Source organism: Mustela nivalis, assembly GCF_964662115.1.
Source record: "Mustela nivalis genome assembly, chromosome: 7".
NCBI lineage: Eukaryota > Metazoa > Chordata > Mammalia > Carnivora > Mustelidae > Mustela > Mustela nivalis.
The window spans coordinates 68,238,489-68,252,510 of NC_139026.1; the positions used below are offsets into that span (position 1 = coordinate 68,238,489).

The following is a 14,022-nucleotide window of genomic DNA, read 5'->3' on the forward strand; positions in this document are numbered from 1 at the left end:
TGATTAAATACCAGTTTGGTAACATCAATTTCAAGTCTGAATTCCAGAAAGGAAGGAAAGAGAAGGAAAAAAGAACTTCAATTCAATAAAAATTCTGTTCCACCAGCTCTGCAAAATTTCACGGCTCATCTGCATTCTCTTAAAGCTTCTTCATTGATGGTACTTATTTAGAAAGGATTAAGAGCCAAGTTTAATACAGAAATTATTTAATTATATCTGTTTAGGACAGATGTATGTGGCCACTTATTCTGGCATCAAAGTAATTAGCATTAAAGATCAAAGGCTACTTGTGTGAATCCAGAATACAAACTTGTTTGGATTCTATGTCATGGAACCACAGAAAGAATCCAGTAAGTCAACTTTCACTGAATTTATTTATGCCTGTCATTTCCTTTGGGGCAAATTCAATTTCCAGGCTGCTGGCAAAAGAGACTCAAAACTGGTCAGTTTTTATTGTTTGGTATTAACTCTTTCAGGATCAGCCATAGAGCTATAGCTAATTCAACCATGTTGCTGGTTCAAAAGAGAACTTAATTACATTAAGCCAAAGGCATTTATAAAATCAACTGACAGGAAAGAGAGATTAACTGCTATTATGATGTTGCTCCTGAAGCCAGGAACTAGAAAATCTGGATAAAGTATGATAATTAGAATACCTCAGAAGAGAAAAGCTACCAGCTACTTTTTGTTCTTTAGTAACCTGGCAACAAAATTTCCTTTTCTTTTATTTTCCACTTAAGCTCTTGTGCTACAGTTTTACTGTTATTATGAAGAGAATGCTGTGAGCAGTCTGGAGAATGGTTGCATGTGTTTACTCAATTACAACAACTCAGGGATGGCAGGAGATTCCCAAGGGCATCTAATCCAACTATCTATCCACAGAGAGTGATCCTTTCACCACCATATCTCCATTAAGTAGCCAAAGGATGGAATGTTCTCTACCAATTAAAAGTAGCACACTCCATCTTTAGAGGACTCTCTTAGAAAGTTTGTACTCAGTGACAAAGTCTGTTTCTCTATTGCTTTTACCTTGTTGTAATACCTAAAAGTCATGAAAAACAAATCTAACCTTTCTTTAATATGAAGTCCTTCAAACATCTAAAGAGAGTGACACTCTCCTATCTCCATTCCTTCATATGTTCCTAATAGAAAATACTACTGAGTCCCATGTCTGTTAGGCAAGCTGCAAAAAAATTAATTTATGCATATTTTAAATTATTTTAATTTTTAAAAATAATATTTAAAACTTTGAGTTACCCAAACTATTAGATACCAACTTTAAATTAGTAAGTTGATGCTCAAGCAAAAACTTCCTTATAAATAAATGTGTATGCCTGTATTAAATCTCAAAACACTCAGACACAAGACTATTTTTAATACTAAAATTAAATAAATAATTGCCCTTAATTGTCCCTGATGTAAACTAGTGAAATGTTCACACAAAAGGCTATGTGTTAACTAAAAATTTTAATAAATATTTAAAATACCTTTCTATAAAGTTTTGGGGCTTTGTTATGAAGTTTATTTGAACAGCAGGATGCATTCTAAATTCTTGAGTTATACAGATGAACTCCCTTCTATAACTTTGATAACTTTCAGCCAAAGTCAAACAAAAGAAAAAAAAAATTCAGATCTTCTAAACGAAGACAGAAACTCTGAATTTTAAAGGCATTTAGTATTTGGTCATCTGATTTCTGTAAGATGGAACTGAGATGGACTGCATAATCTATTTCAAGGTCCTCAATTTCAATGTCAGTAGAAATTATTTATAACATTTCATCTGTAGTTTAGTGGTTCATTAAATCCTCAACCGACTAACTGTCACAGACTGTTTTGAAATGTTAACACCATCTAAATTATCCTGACAAAATTATTAAACATTCACACACAATCACTTACCCAAGACTCATGGTATAAAACTGTTAGCAGATAGAGTGCATAATCATAATTCTGTCTCTTGAAAGGGCACCTGTAAGAGAAAGAGAGAGAAGAAGTCAAAATTTTAAAAATTCAGTACATAAAATAATTTGCAAAATATACAAACAATAAATACAAAGGATAACTTATATTCAGGTATTCTCTATATTCAGGGAATATCCTACCTTTTATTTCTCTTTGTTTTCATCACTAATGGGAGTTATTTGTATCTGATAATAGTTTTACACTATTTTTAATATGACTGTGTCCAATCCAAGTGCCCTTCACAATCTTGGGGCTAAGAGTCTGCTGGACAGTGTGAGTGTATCTACTGAGTTCATTTTAAAAATAGAGATAGACTAAAGACAGTGGCTAATCAAAACGTTCATCTTGATTTCTCCAGAGCCAAGTTTTAAAAAAAAATAAGCTATATTATTCAATGCTATACTGAAGTTGTTGTATTTAAAATAGAATTAATGACCTAATACTAGATAAAACTTCTATATAAATTTGAGATAACAAATTAAGCTTTTAGAAATTATTAATTCCAATTTCTTTAAATATAAAATAAAATCATCATTTGACAGGAGCATATCGGTGGCTCAGTAAGTTAAGCATCTGTCTTTGGCTCAGGTCATGATCCCAGGGTCCTGGGATGGAGTCCCATGTTGGACTCTGCTCAGTGGGGAGCCTGCTTCTCCCTCTGCCTGCTGCTCCCCCTGCTTGGACTCACTCTCTCCCTCTTTCTGTCAATTAAATAAATAAAATCTTAAAAAAAAAAAAACAAAACCATCACATGACAAGTGACTTTAACAGTACTCTGCTTATTCTACATATTTAGGTTTAATAGTTCTCTAAATAGTTGCTACCATAAACACACACCCACACCCACCAACACTGGAAAACTTAGGGAAAAACTCTGTCAGATACTTACAGAATTTCAAAGAGCAACACTTTAAAAGTAATTTTTTAAGCTGCACAAACTAAAAACTCAACCTTATTTTACATTTTCTAAAGACAGTAAAAAAGAATATTACTAATATATCTCAAATCTATTTTCCCCCATACTATAATACTCTAAAACCAGGGTTCCCAAGTTTTTTCCACCCCTCATTATTGCCTTCATTTATATATGCCATACTACTTCTTCTCACCATTAAGAAGGAGGACATAGGGGCGCCTGGGTGGCTCAGTGGGTTAAGCCGCTGCCTTCGGCTCAGGTCATGATCTCAGGGTCCTGGGATCGAGCCCCACATCGGGCTCTCTGCTCAGCAGGGAGCCTGCTTCCCTCTCTCTCTCTCTCTGCCTGCCTCTCTGCCTACTTGTGATCTCTGTCAAATAAATAAATAAAATCTTTAAAAAAAAAAAAAAAAGAATGAGGACATAAAACTTAAATGACTTCCAAGAGCTTTGAAACTAGAATGGGAAGGGAGAGAAGATATCTGCCCACTTGCTTTTCTTTAAAGGCAGGTCTTTATATTTTGACATAATTCAGAAACAGCCAAATATGGTAAGATAAAAATAAAATAATCCTGGGGCTCCTGGGGGCTCAGTCCGTTAAGTGTCTGACTCTTGATTTTGCTCAGGTCACGATCTTGGGGTCACAAGATCATGCCCCGTGTTGGGCTCCGTGGTGGGCATGGAGCCTGTTTAAGATTCTCTCTCTCCCCCTTTCCTTCTACCCTTCCCCGCCTTCCAGAAACAGAAATAAAATAACCCTTTTGTAAAAACATACCAATAACCCTTCTTCACCTCAAATAACACAATTTATAAATTCATATGAGGTAAATTTAATACTGTTTTTATGAAGCAAATTCACTAAAATTCTTATTTACAAAATTGCCTGGGTAAATTAAATCTCTGTATTTAATCATTTAAATTTTGAACTGAAAGATCTTTGACTTTGTAAAAATCAGTTTAAACTTTAATCACTTGCAAATCACACTTTTGTTCTCTTCTAACATCTTCCCTGAGTCTTATTCACATGGATATATTAGAATCCAGACTGAAAAATAACAATAATAATTTAACTAGGCAGTTAGGCAAGCCTCTCCATGTCCATAAAGAGGACAGCAACAGTAGACTAGTGTGAAGATATTAAACACATGAAATGTAGGTGGCTGGGTGGCTCAGTTCTTAAGTGTTTGCCTTTGGCTCAGGTGATGATCCCAGGGTCCTAGGATGGAGCCCTGCATCGGGCTCCCTACTTGGTGGGAAGCCTGCTTCTCCCTCTTCCACTCCCCCTGCTTGTGTTCCCTCTCTCACTGTGTCTCTCTCTGTCAAATAAATAAAATCTTTAAGAAAAAAATAAAATAAATAAACACATGAATGGGACAACTTCACTGACCTAATACGTTAGTTTATGTTGATGTATAAGGCTACCCCGATTTTTTTTTATTGTTTTAATTTCTTTTCAGTGTACCAGAATTCATTGTTTATGTATACCCTGATTTTCAATGTCATTTCTTAAGGAAAGGACTGCCAGAAGACTGGAAGATAATAAAACAACACAATGACCAATAAAAACAACACAATGACCAATTGGCTGAACTTTTCTTTACCTGTCTGTTTTGATGGTAAGTACATCTGTAGTCTTGCAGCATCGCTCTCCCACAAGTTTAATGAGTTTCTTCTTTGCATGATCATCTAAATTCAAACTGGAAAGTTTAACCTTAAAAATACAAGAAAAAGTTATTTGAAAAGAATTATTTCAGATACTTTGTTTAGTGAAAAGAAAACCCCAAAACCCAGTATCAATATCATTTAATGTTAAACTAACCAAAAAGAAACTTTTGCAACCTGTACTGTTGTCTATGTAGAGTTAGCAAACGGCATGCATTATGAAGCCTGATCTTACTCATGGGGGAAAAAAAAAAGGAGGAGGAGGAAACTGTTTTGAGTTGAAAGTTCTGGGCATTAGCACCTTTCCTGTTAAAACCAATAAGTCTCTTAAATAAATGATATTACAGCTTATGAGTAGCACTAAGAATTACACTCAATTAGTATTAGTAAAGCTGGAATATAAGAATACTGGGATAAAACAAAAATGCTTTAAGATATTTCCACCATGCAATTATGAGACTTTTATCATTGCAACTTGCTTAGGGGTATTTATTTTAAAAGGTACAGGTATCTCATGGAAGATGGTATAGAGCATTCATGAAGGATCAAGACATTTAAAATTCAGCTCAACATTTCTCAAAATGTTAATACTAGTCCCAGAGGCTGTTAAGTAGAATTATTTCTCGGGGCCCCTGGGTGGCTCAGTGGGTTAAAGCCTCTGCCTTCTGCTCAGGTCATGATCCCAGGGTCCTGGGATCGAGCCCCACATCGGGCTCTCTGCTCAGCAGGGAGCCTGCTTCCTCCTCTCTCTCTGCCTGCCTCTCTGCCTACTTGTGTTCTCTGGCTGTTAAATAAATAAATAAAATATTAAAAAAAAAAGAATTATGTCTCTAAAAAGGCTATTTTTGTTGAATATATTCAGATAATACAGAGTTAAACTGGGTTCTTTATAGAAGGACTTCTTAGAAGTGGTAATATGCTAATGAGCATTCTGAAATTTCAAGACGCAGGGTTCTTATGTAACAATTTCCAGATTTATCTGACCTCATATTCTATTTTTCAAGGGACAGTTCATGGAATTAGTCTTCCTTAAAACATATTTTGGGAAACACTGGACTACATGAACAGTTTTTAATTTGGAGAGAATTATGGCATGGATTGAAGGTATCTAAAAGAAAACTAGACTTGACATAGAAAAATAGGTTAGATATTAGAATACAGTTAAGTAAGGTAAGCCACACACTGTTTTTCCATGGACGGCATTAAGAATAAGAAAAATCCATAACTATATGAAGAGAAAAAAAGGCTCAATAAGATTTTACAATCACATCTACTTCTCGTTAGCTTCAATAACCCTGCACTTCCCTCAAGCCTTTATAGCAGAAGAGCTTATTTATTTTTCCATTTTTCCCACTAGCCTGCAAACTCTCCAGGGTAAGAACGGTATCAGTCCCATTTTTGGTGATGGCCTAGCACTTAAAGAACATATGACATGTATTTGTTGAATGAACACATTAATGAAAAAAAGAAAGGATACATGTTTTTTTTAAGCACTGTGAATTTTTATTTGAACTAAGAAAATATAGGAAATAAATAAATAAAAATATACTTTTAAAGAATAAATGCAGGAAAAACATTGACTATTAAATATCAACCTAACAGAATGGTCCTATGTGCAGGCAGTGCAAATTACCACAGTCCCCTGGAAAGAATACGTATCAACAACCAGTTTATCAGCTTGAGGTATAAGAAATATAATTCTGATTATTAACGATAAGAATTACTTAAAAGGAAATAGTGAAATGAATGTACCCCTAATTATTAACATACTTGTACATATGCATGCATACAGATACAGTACAAAGAATAGTTTTTACGTTAGAATAAGAGAATGGAATGATTTTTTTCCTTTTAAAACTCCCTTCAATGTAATCATTTTCAACAATAAATTTAAAAATTTACAATTTAAAAAATTTAAGTGTTCTAGCTTTTTATGTAAGAAGTAGTAAAAAAAAAAAATGGCACCAATGCTGATTATTGTAACTGCTTTAAAACTAACATTCACATTAACACTTTGAATGTTCAAAAATTATACAGCGTTTATGCCAGAAACTCCAAATATTTTAGAGCCATGTGGTACACTCACGCCACCTGCTAGCACTCAAAGGCACTGCAAAATTGTAGTCATTAAACTAGATGAACAGTCTGACTCTGAAATTGAGCAGCAATCATTACCATTCTTTTTCCAAAATTCCAAAGAATGCTTGGACTTTTCTTTTGCTACATTTTAAAGCATCAATACTGTATTAACATTATCCCCCAAAACAACACTGACATTTCAAATCATAGGAGATCATGGTTTTATGTATATACTTTCAAATGCCCATATTTAAGAGTTACATAAATTGAGAAATAAACCTAATTGTGTGAAGTACCTTCTCTATTTAGAAGCATAGTACGTCAGTTAAAGAACTATAGTTATATACAAAAGACAAGACCTGGGTTTGATTTCTAGATTTGCAACTTTATTTGCTAAGTGACCTTAAATCACTTGATCTTACTGTTTCCTCATTTACAAAACAAAGTACTCACAGGATTTTTGTCAGGAATAAATGAGAATAAATAGAAGAAAGCCATTTTTAAAGAAAAGTCCTACACAAATATTGTTTTTAATTCAGCACTACCTTTATGACTATCAAGAAAAATATGATACCATCTTTCTTTCTCTGAATTTAAAAATTTGAGTATCTTTTTTTTTTTAAAGATTTTATTTATTTATTTGACAGAGTGAGAGAGATCACAAGTAGGCAGAGAAGCAGGCAGAGGGAGGGGGGAAGCAAGCTCCCCACTGAGCAGAGAGCCCGATGCGGGACCCGATCCCAGGACCTTGAGATCATGACCTAAGCCGAAGGCAAAGGCTTTAACCACTGAGCCACCCAGTGGCCTCGAATATCTCTTAATATAGTACTTTATACTATTTGACTGGCTTCACAATATTACTTTAAATCATGCCAGGCGACACCTGGTTAAATATCTGACTCTTGATTTTGGTCATGATCTTGGGGTTGTGAGATCAAGCCCCACACTGGGCTCTGCACTGGGCAAGAAGACTGCATGGGATTCTCTCTCCCTCCCTCCCTATACCCCTGAAGAGAACTCAGGTTCTCTCTCATGTTCTCCCCCCCAAAAATAAATAAAATAAAAAAATAAGTCACACAGGAATGCACATGCTTTAGTCCCACTGTTTTACCTACTTTTACCCTTGAAATGATACCATTCAGGACACCACCACTGAGCTTCAACTGTCAGTGGGTAGAGTGAAAAGAGTCCGAGAAGGGCAGATGTGAGTTAGGAAAAGAACACAAAGAAGTGATGAAGGTTTCACATGGTGGTATAAGACAAAAAGAAGACAGGAGGCCCCTGTGTGGCTCAGTGGGTTGGGCCTCTGCTTTTGGCTCAGGTCATGATCTCAGGGTCCTGGGACCAAGCCCCACTTTGGGCTCTCCACTCAGCGGGGAGCCTGCTTCCCCTTTTCTCTCTGCCTGCCTCTCTGCCTACTTGTGATCTCTCTCTCTATCTCTCTGTCAAATAAATAAATAAATAAAATCTTTAAAAAAAAATTTTTTAAAAAAGGAGACAAAAGTGGATGGCGGCCTGATAGGTAAGTGGTATCTTGTGGGATACTTCAAATAATGCAGTCGGATTATTTTTATGTAAAATAAAATAAACAAACAGAACAAGTAGGGAACCGGATGTCTATTCTGGTACTGAAGATTAAGGCCCACAAAAAGTAAGGCAAAATTCTAGATTTCCTGATTCTGAGTTCAGAGATTTTTTAAATCACTTAACATGGAGCTTGACAACAGCTGGTTGTTATTATCATCATTATTATTAAAAAGAGGCAACATTTACTAAATTATTAAAAATATATCAGGTATTAATTACCCCTAGGTACTTTTTAAAAAAATTTTTAAAAACATTTTTAGGTAATCTCTATACCCAACATGGGGCTCAAACTCACATCCCTGAGATCCAGAGTCACATGCTCCTCTGACTGAACCAGCCAGGCGCCTTACTCCTTAGGCAATTTATATTAACCTGGGGAATGTTGGCCAAGCATAATTTTAAGGTTTCCCCCCCTTTATCTAGATTTTCTAAAATTTATACAGTAAACATGTATTGTCTTTTGTGATTTTAATATTTTCAATTTCTCCAAACATATAAATGTAATGCTATGATATTTAAACTATTCTAGGGGGGAAAAAAAGGCTGACGAGCTTTGTAAATTTATTTCATAAAGAAGGCACAATCCTGATACCAAAACCTTTCAAAGAAAGAAAATTACAAATCAAACATGGATGTACCTCTAATAATATTTCTAGAAATTAAAGTTTATCTACTTGTTACCTTATAGTGTAAAAATGGTTGCGAGACTGTCAACATATTTTTGCAGTCCACATGGAATGTTCTTTTTCATTTTTTTTTTAAGATTTTATTTGACAGACAGAGATCACAAGTAGGCAGAGAAGCAGGCAGAGAGAGAGGGGGAAGCAGGCTCCCCGCTGAGCAGAGCCCGATATGGGGCTCGAACCCAGGACCCTGGCATCATGACCTGAGCCAAAGGCAGAGGCTTTAACCCACTGAGCCACCCACGAGCCCTTTCTTTTTCATTTTTTAAAAAGATTTTATTTATTTGACAAAGAGACAAAGAGAGAAGGGGAGGGAGGGAGAGAGAGAGCACACATGAGCAGGGGGAGGGGTAGAGGGAGAAGCAGGCTCCCAGCTGAGCAAGGAGCCCAAAGTAGGTCTTGATCCCAGAACCCTGTGATCATGACCCTGGCCAAAGGTAGCCGCTTAACTGTCTCAGCCACTTAGGCACCCCAAACATGGACTGTTCTGATTTAAAATAAAAACTACATGGAGTACAAAATCTCATTTTTTGAGTGTAAAAAAAAAAAAAAAGGAGTCTCCACCTTTGCTATGATATGACGAAATGGCACTTTACTGGTGAGGTTTTCCTCCCCAAAAATACATACCAGTCTAAGCATGAGAAGAAAATCAAACAAATCTAAAATGAAGTACATTCCACAAAATACATAACTAGTACTTCTCAAAACTGTCAAGGTCACTAAAAACAAGTAAATTCTGAGAAACCACCACAGTCAAGAGGTGCCTAAAGAAATCTGAATAGGGGCACCTGGGTGGCTCAGTCTGTTAAGCATCTGCCTTTGGCTCAGAGCATGATCCTAGGGTCCTGAGACAGAGCCTGGTGTCAACAGGGCTTCCTGCTCAGCGGCAAGCCTGCCTCTCCCTCTCCCATGCACTCCAACTCATGTTCTGTCTCATGAGTGCTGTTTCTCAAATAAAGAAATAAAATCTTTAAAAAGAAAATCTGAATAAAGTATGAACTTTAATTAATAATGTATCAATATTGGCTCGTTGTAATAAATGTACCACAATAGTAAAAATGTTAACAACATAAGAAATTTGGTGTGAAATATAGGAGGATTCTGTGAACTATCCTTGAAAGTTTTCCATAAATCTAATTTTTTTTTAGTTAAAAACAAAAAAACAAAAAACAAAAACCCATCAGGTAACTGCTCTGTGACTGCTATATGAGAAAGCTATGCCATGTGGATCAAGACTCTTACCGGAGAAAACAGTGGTTTCAAATACTAACTTGGAAGTTAGTACAGCAAGACACTTGGAACTGCAATAGTATGTGACATGCTCTGATGGGTAGGAGCAGGGATTTAATGTTTCTCCAAGCAACAAACGATCCTAAAGAAAATGCTAACAGAGCAGATCCATAGGAAGGCAAAAGAATGATGTACTATGAAATAATCAGGGTTCAGAACACTTCAGTAAGTGTAAATACAACCATATAATTCATTACTACATTAATTCAAAGGAGATCATTTCAAAAATGCTATAGGACTAGGACACATCGTTAACATAATAGAGGCTATTATCTCAAACTGAATACCAGTGTATACTTAGAAGCTAAAAGCCAGAGGCACATCCATTGTATAGAACAGCATAAAGGACTACATAAACATTATTTTAGAAGTTTCACCTAATGAAAAAGACAAAAAGAAAAGATAAAAACAAGGTATAGATATTTAAAAAGGAGAATTAAAACCACTCTTATTTATCACTTATTTCCTAAGAAATCTCTGAAAGAGTAAACAAAAAGCCCAAATATTCAGATTTTGGTCTCTTATTATATATCAGTGTTCAGCCTCAAACACTCTCTTAGCATAGAAAAGACCCTGATTTACGTTATTCTATGTAGCCATTAATAATATATGAAAGAGGGGCATTTGGCTGGCTCACTCAGTAGAGGATGTGACTCTTGATCTTGGGGTTTTGAGTTCAAGCCCCACCTTGGGTATGGAGATAACTTAAAAATAAAATAAAAAAATAATATTAAAGAGTGATAACTTTGTATGCTAACAGATGGTAACTGCACTTATCATAGTGAGTATTTTGTAATGTATATAATCATCACTAGCTTGTACACCTGGTATTAATATAATAATGTATGTCAACTATACTTCAATAAAAAAATTAAAGAATGTTTAATAACCTTGGAAAAATTTTAATTCACATTGTTAAATAAAAAAGAGCAGATAACTAATCAAATATAGTATCATCCTATTAACATACACAAAGGTTGACTATATATATACTAAAATGAATTCCAGTAGTCAAGGTTATTTATAAGTAGTAGAATTAGAGGCAATTTTATTTAATACTTTAAAATTTTCACTGTTTTCCAAATTTTCTACAGTATCAGTTTTCTATATACAAAATGTTATTTTGAATTAATGTATTATAATAATTCTTATTTTTAGAGAAATATTCCTTACCCTTAAGGTTACTACTCGTGCTTTGGGGTTTCGGATAGATGGTCCTGCTGAAACATAATCAGTTGTGTCCACTTCAATGGGAAAATGCTTCTCACATTTTTCATCACTGTCCAGAGCAGCTGGCCACTCAGTGCAGAAATCTGAGAATTAAGAAAAATAATCTCAAGTATAGTTTCGCCAAGTACATTCTCGTTGCAATGTGCGCTACCAGACCAAATCACTGAGGGAGATGACTCTCGAGCTACATGGAATGAAAGAGCAGACTCTCTTCTGCACCTCACAAACACATCATCATCCTTCACCCCTTTTCTTCTCAGATGAATCCTCGTTAGGGAATGTGATTAAATAAAAGACTCAGATAACTTGGGTTTGGTGAGGAGCAGTAAGCTTGGTTAAAAGGAAGCTATGACTTGATAGAAGCTTATTATAGCTTTGCACATACCCAGTTATGGGGCACTTTAATCCCCCCTCACTCACCAACTAAAAGCAAACAGTTCATAGTGCTCAGAGTGTTAATTATTTTTGAGAAAAGCAACAGTTCATAGTAATTCATTCCCAAATGAAAGTTACTAAAGTTCTGAGGGGAACTGAAAAAGGCTCTGAAAGAGCTCTTAGAAGAGAGATATGGTCTCCATTCTCTCAGAAACTGAGCTGAATAGGGCCTCAAACTGAACAGGTACAGTCTAGGGCATTACTAAATAGATCCTTACAGTAACTCATGTTTCCTCTAGGTGACTTCTGTGCCAACGAAGCTAAATGGAAAAAGGAACAGACTTGTCCTCAGATTCAGGCAACACAACTAGCCTAAAGGGGAGATGGGACTGGCTGTGAGAAGTGGGCCACAATGGGAAGTTTCAAGCACTGTGACAAAAATGTGGTGCACCGTCTATCTCCACAGCACAGATCTCCACAGCACATACAAACTCAGGCCTTCAGTGGAGGGGTGGGGAATAGGGGAGAGGGGGCTGAAAAGAAAAAGAGCTCCTGGCATGTCCTACAGCTATCTGTATTGAGGGACTCCGTAAGAAGGTAGCTGATTTCATTTTGCCCTATTCCTATAAAGTTAGTGAGGTAGAGGGCTCTCAGCTTGAGATGTACTTCTGGCACTATCAGCCTCCCCTCCATGGAAATTTCACTGCATTCTAAGAGTCTTCATTCATTCGAAGAATACCTAAAAGTAATTGGTTTCTTAGGTCAAACCTATTAAATCTCAGGGGGTCTGTGCTTTCTCCAAAAAGCATGACTGCAGGAGAGGCTGGTCACAAGCACAGGCATATGTGGAAACCCTTCCACGTGACCATTTAAGGGACAGTGAAAGGTACTTTGTCAATAACATTTCCTATAGTTAACAATTTTCTTTCTTTTTTTTTTTTTAAGATTTTATTTATTTATTTGACAGACAGAGATCACAAGTAGGCAGAGAGGCAGGCAGAGAGAGAGGAAGGGAAGCAGGCTGCCTGCTGAGCAGAGAGCCCGATGTGGGGCTCGATCCCAGAACCGTGGATCATGACCTGAGCCGAAGGCAGAGGCTTTACCCTAGTTAACAATTTTCTTATAGTAGGTACTATATTTAGCTCCCTTTATAGGCTTTAATACCAGTCAGCAAAATGCCACAAAGACTCTCCAAGATTTATAACTAAATATATGGTAACAAATTAAGTATAGCTCACACCATTCCCTGAACACCCTGCTTAAGAGAGCAATACTCACACACTTGAGGGGAAAGAAGTAGCTCCACAATTCTGACATTTAAATAAAATGGAAAGAGCATGATTACTGAAGTTAAATTTTATTCCCATCATGGAACAATTCCAATATCCTGCACTCTAAGATGCCACACTGCCAAGCACTTTATAAGAGACTAGTTTGGAGAATTTTATGAGTTCTTGGGTTTGTATTGACTCTTTTATTTTTTATAACTTTGAATAAGTCATTTCAATAACCAGATGATAATTACAACTTTTTTTTTTTTAAGATTTTTTTATTTATCCATTTGAGAGAGAGACAGTGAGAGAGAGAGCATGAGCGAGGAGAAGGTCAGAGGAAGAAGCAGACTCCCCATGGAGCTGGGAGCCCGATGCGGGACTCGATCCCGGGACTCCGGGATCATGACCTGAGCCGAAGGCAGTCGTCCAACCAACTGAGCCACCCAGGCGTCCCGGTAATTACAACTTTTAAATTACCGGATTATATGTCTAAAAAATACAGCCAACTGGAAAGTACATAATAGACCCCTATTCATCTGATAGGTAGAGCAATAGACTAGACTTCGAAAGACCTTGGTTTTTACTTAACTTCTACCACTGATTATTAAAGTTTGGGTAAATTACCTAACTTTCCTGTGCTTCAGATTTTCCACTTGCAAGTTAGATATAAAATCTGAACTGACCTACTTTAAAAGAAAATTGAGAAGAAATATTTTAACTTTTTATTTTTTATAAACATATATTTTATCCCCAGGGGTACAGGTCTGTGAATCACCAGGTTTACACACTTCACAGCACTCACCAAAGCACATACCCTCCCCAATGTCCATAATCCCACCCCCTTCTCCCAAACCCCCTCCCCCCAGCAACCCTCAGTTTGTTTTGTGAGATTAAGAGTCACTTATGGTTTGTCTCCCTCCCAATCCCATCTTGTTTCATTGATTCTTCTCCTACCCACTTAAGCC

At 36.3% G+C, this 14,022-nt stretch overlaps 1 protein-coding gene across 1 annotated transcript in view; it reads right to left on the bottom strand.

Moving 5' to 3' along the window:
* LOC309868534 (small ribosomal subunit protein mS35-like) overlaps positions 1-14,022 on the bottom strand; it is a 46,893-nt gene that overhangs the window by 16,949 nt on the left and 15,922 nt on the right. Inside the window, exons 4-5 of the mRNA XM_082738454.1 lie at positions 11,352-11,491; positions 4,479-4,588 (exon numbers count right to left, since the gene is read on the bottom strand). Coding sequence (XP_082594580.1) covers positions 4,479-4,588; positions 11,352-11,491 — 250 coding nt within the window. The remainder of the gene's footprint in view (positions 1-4,478; positions 4,589-11,351; positions 11,492-14,022) is intronic.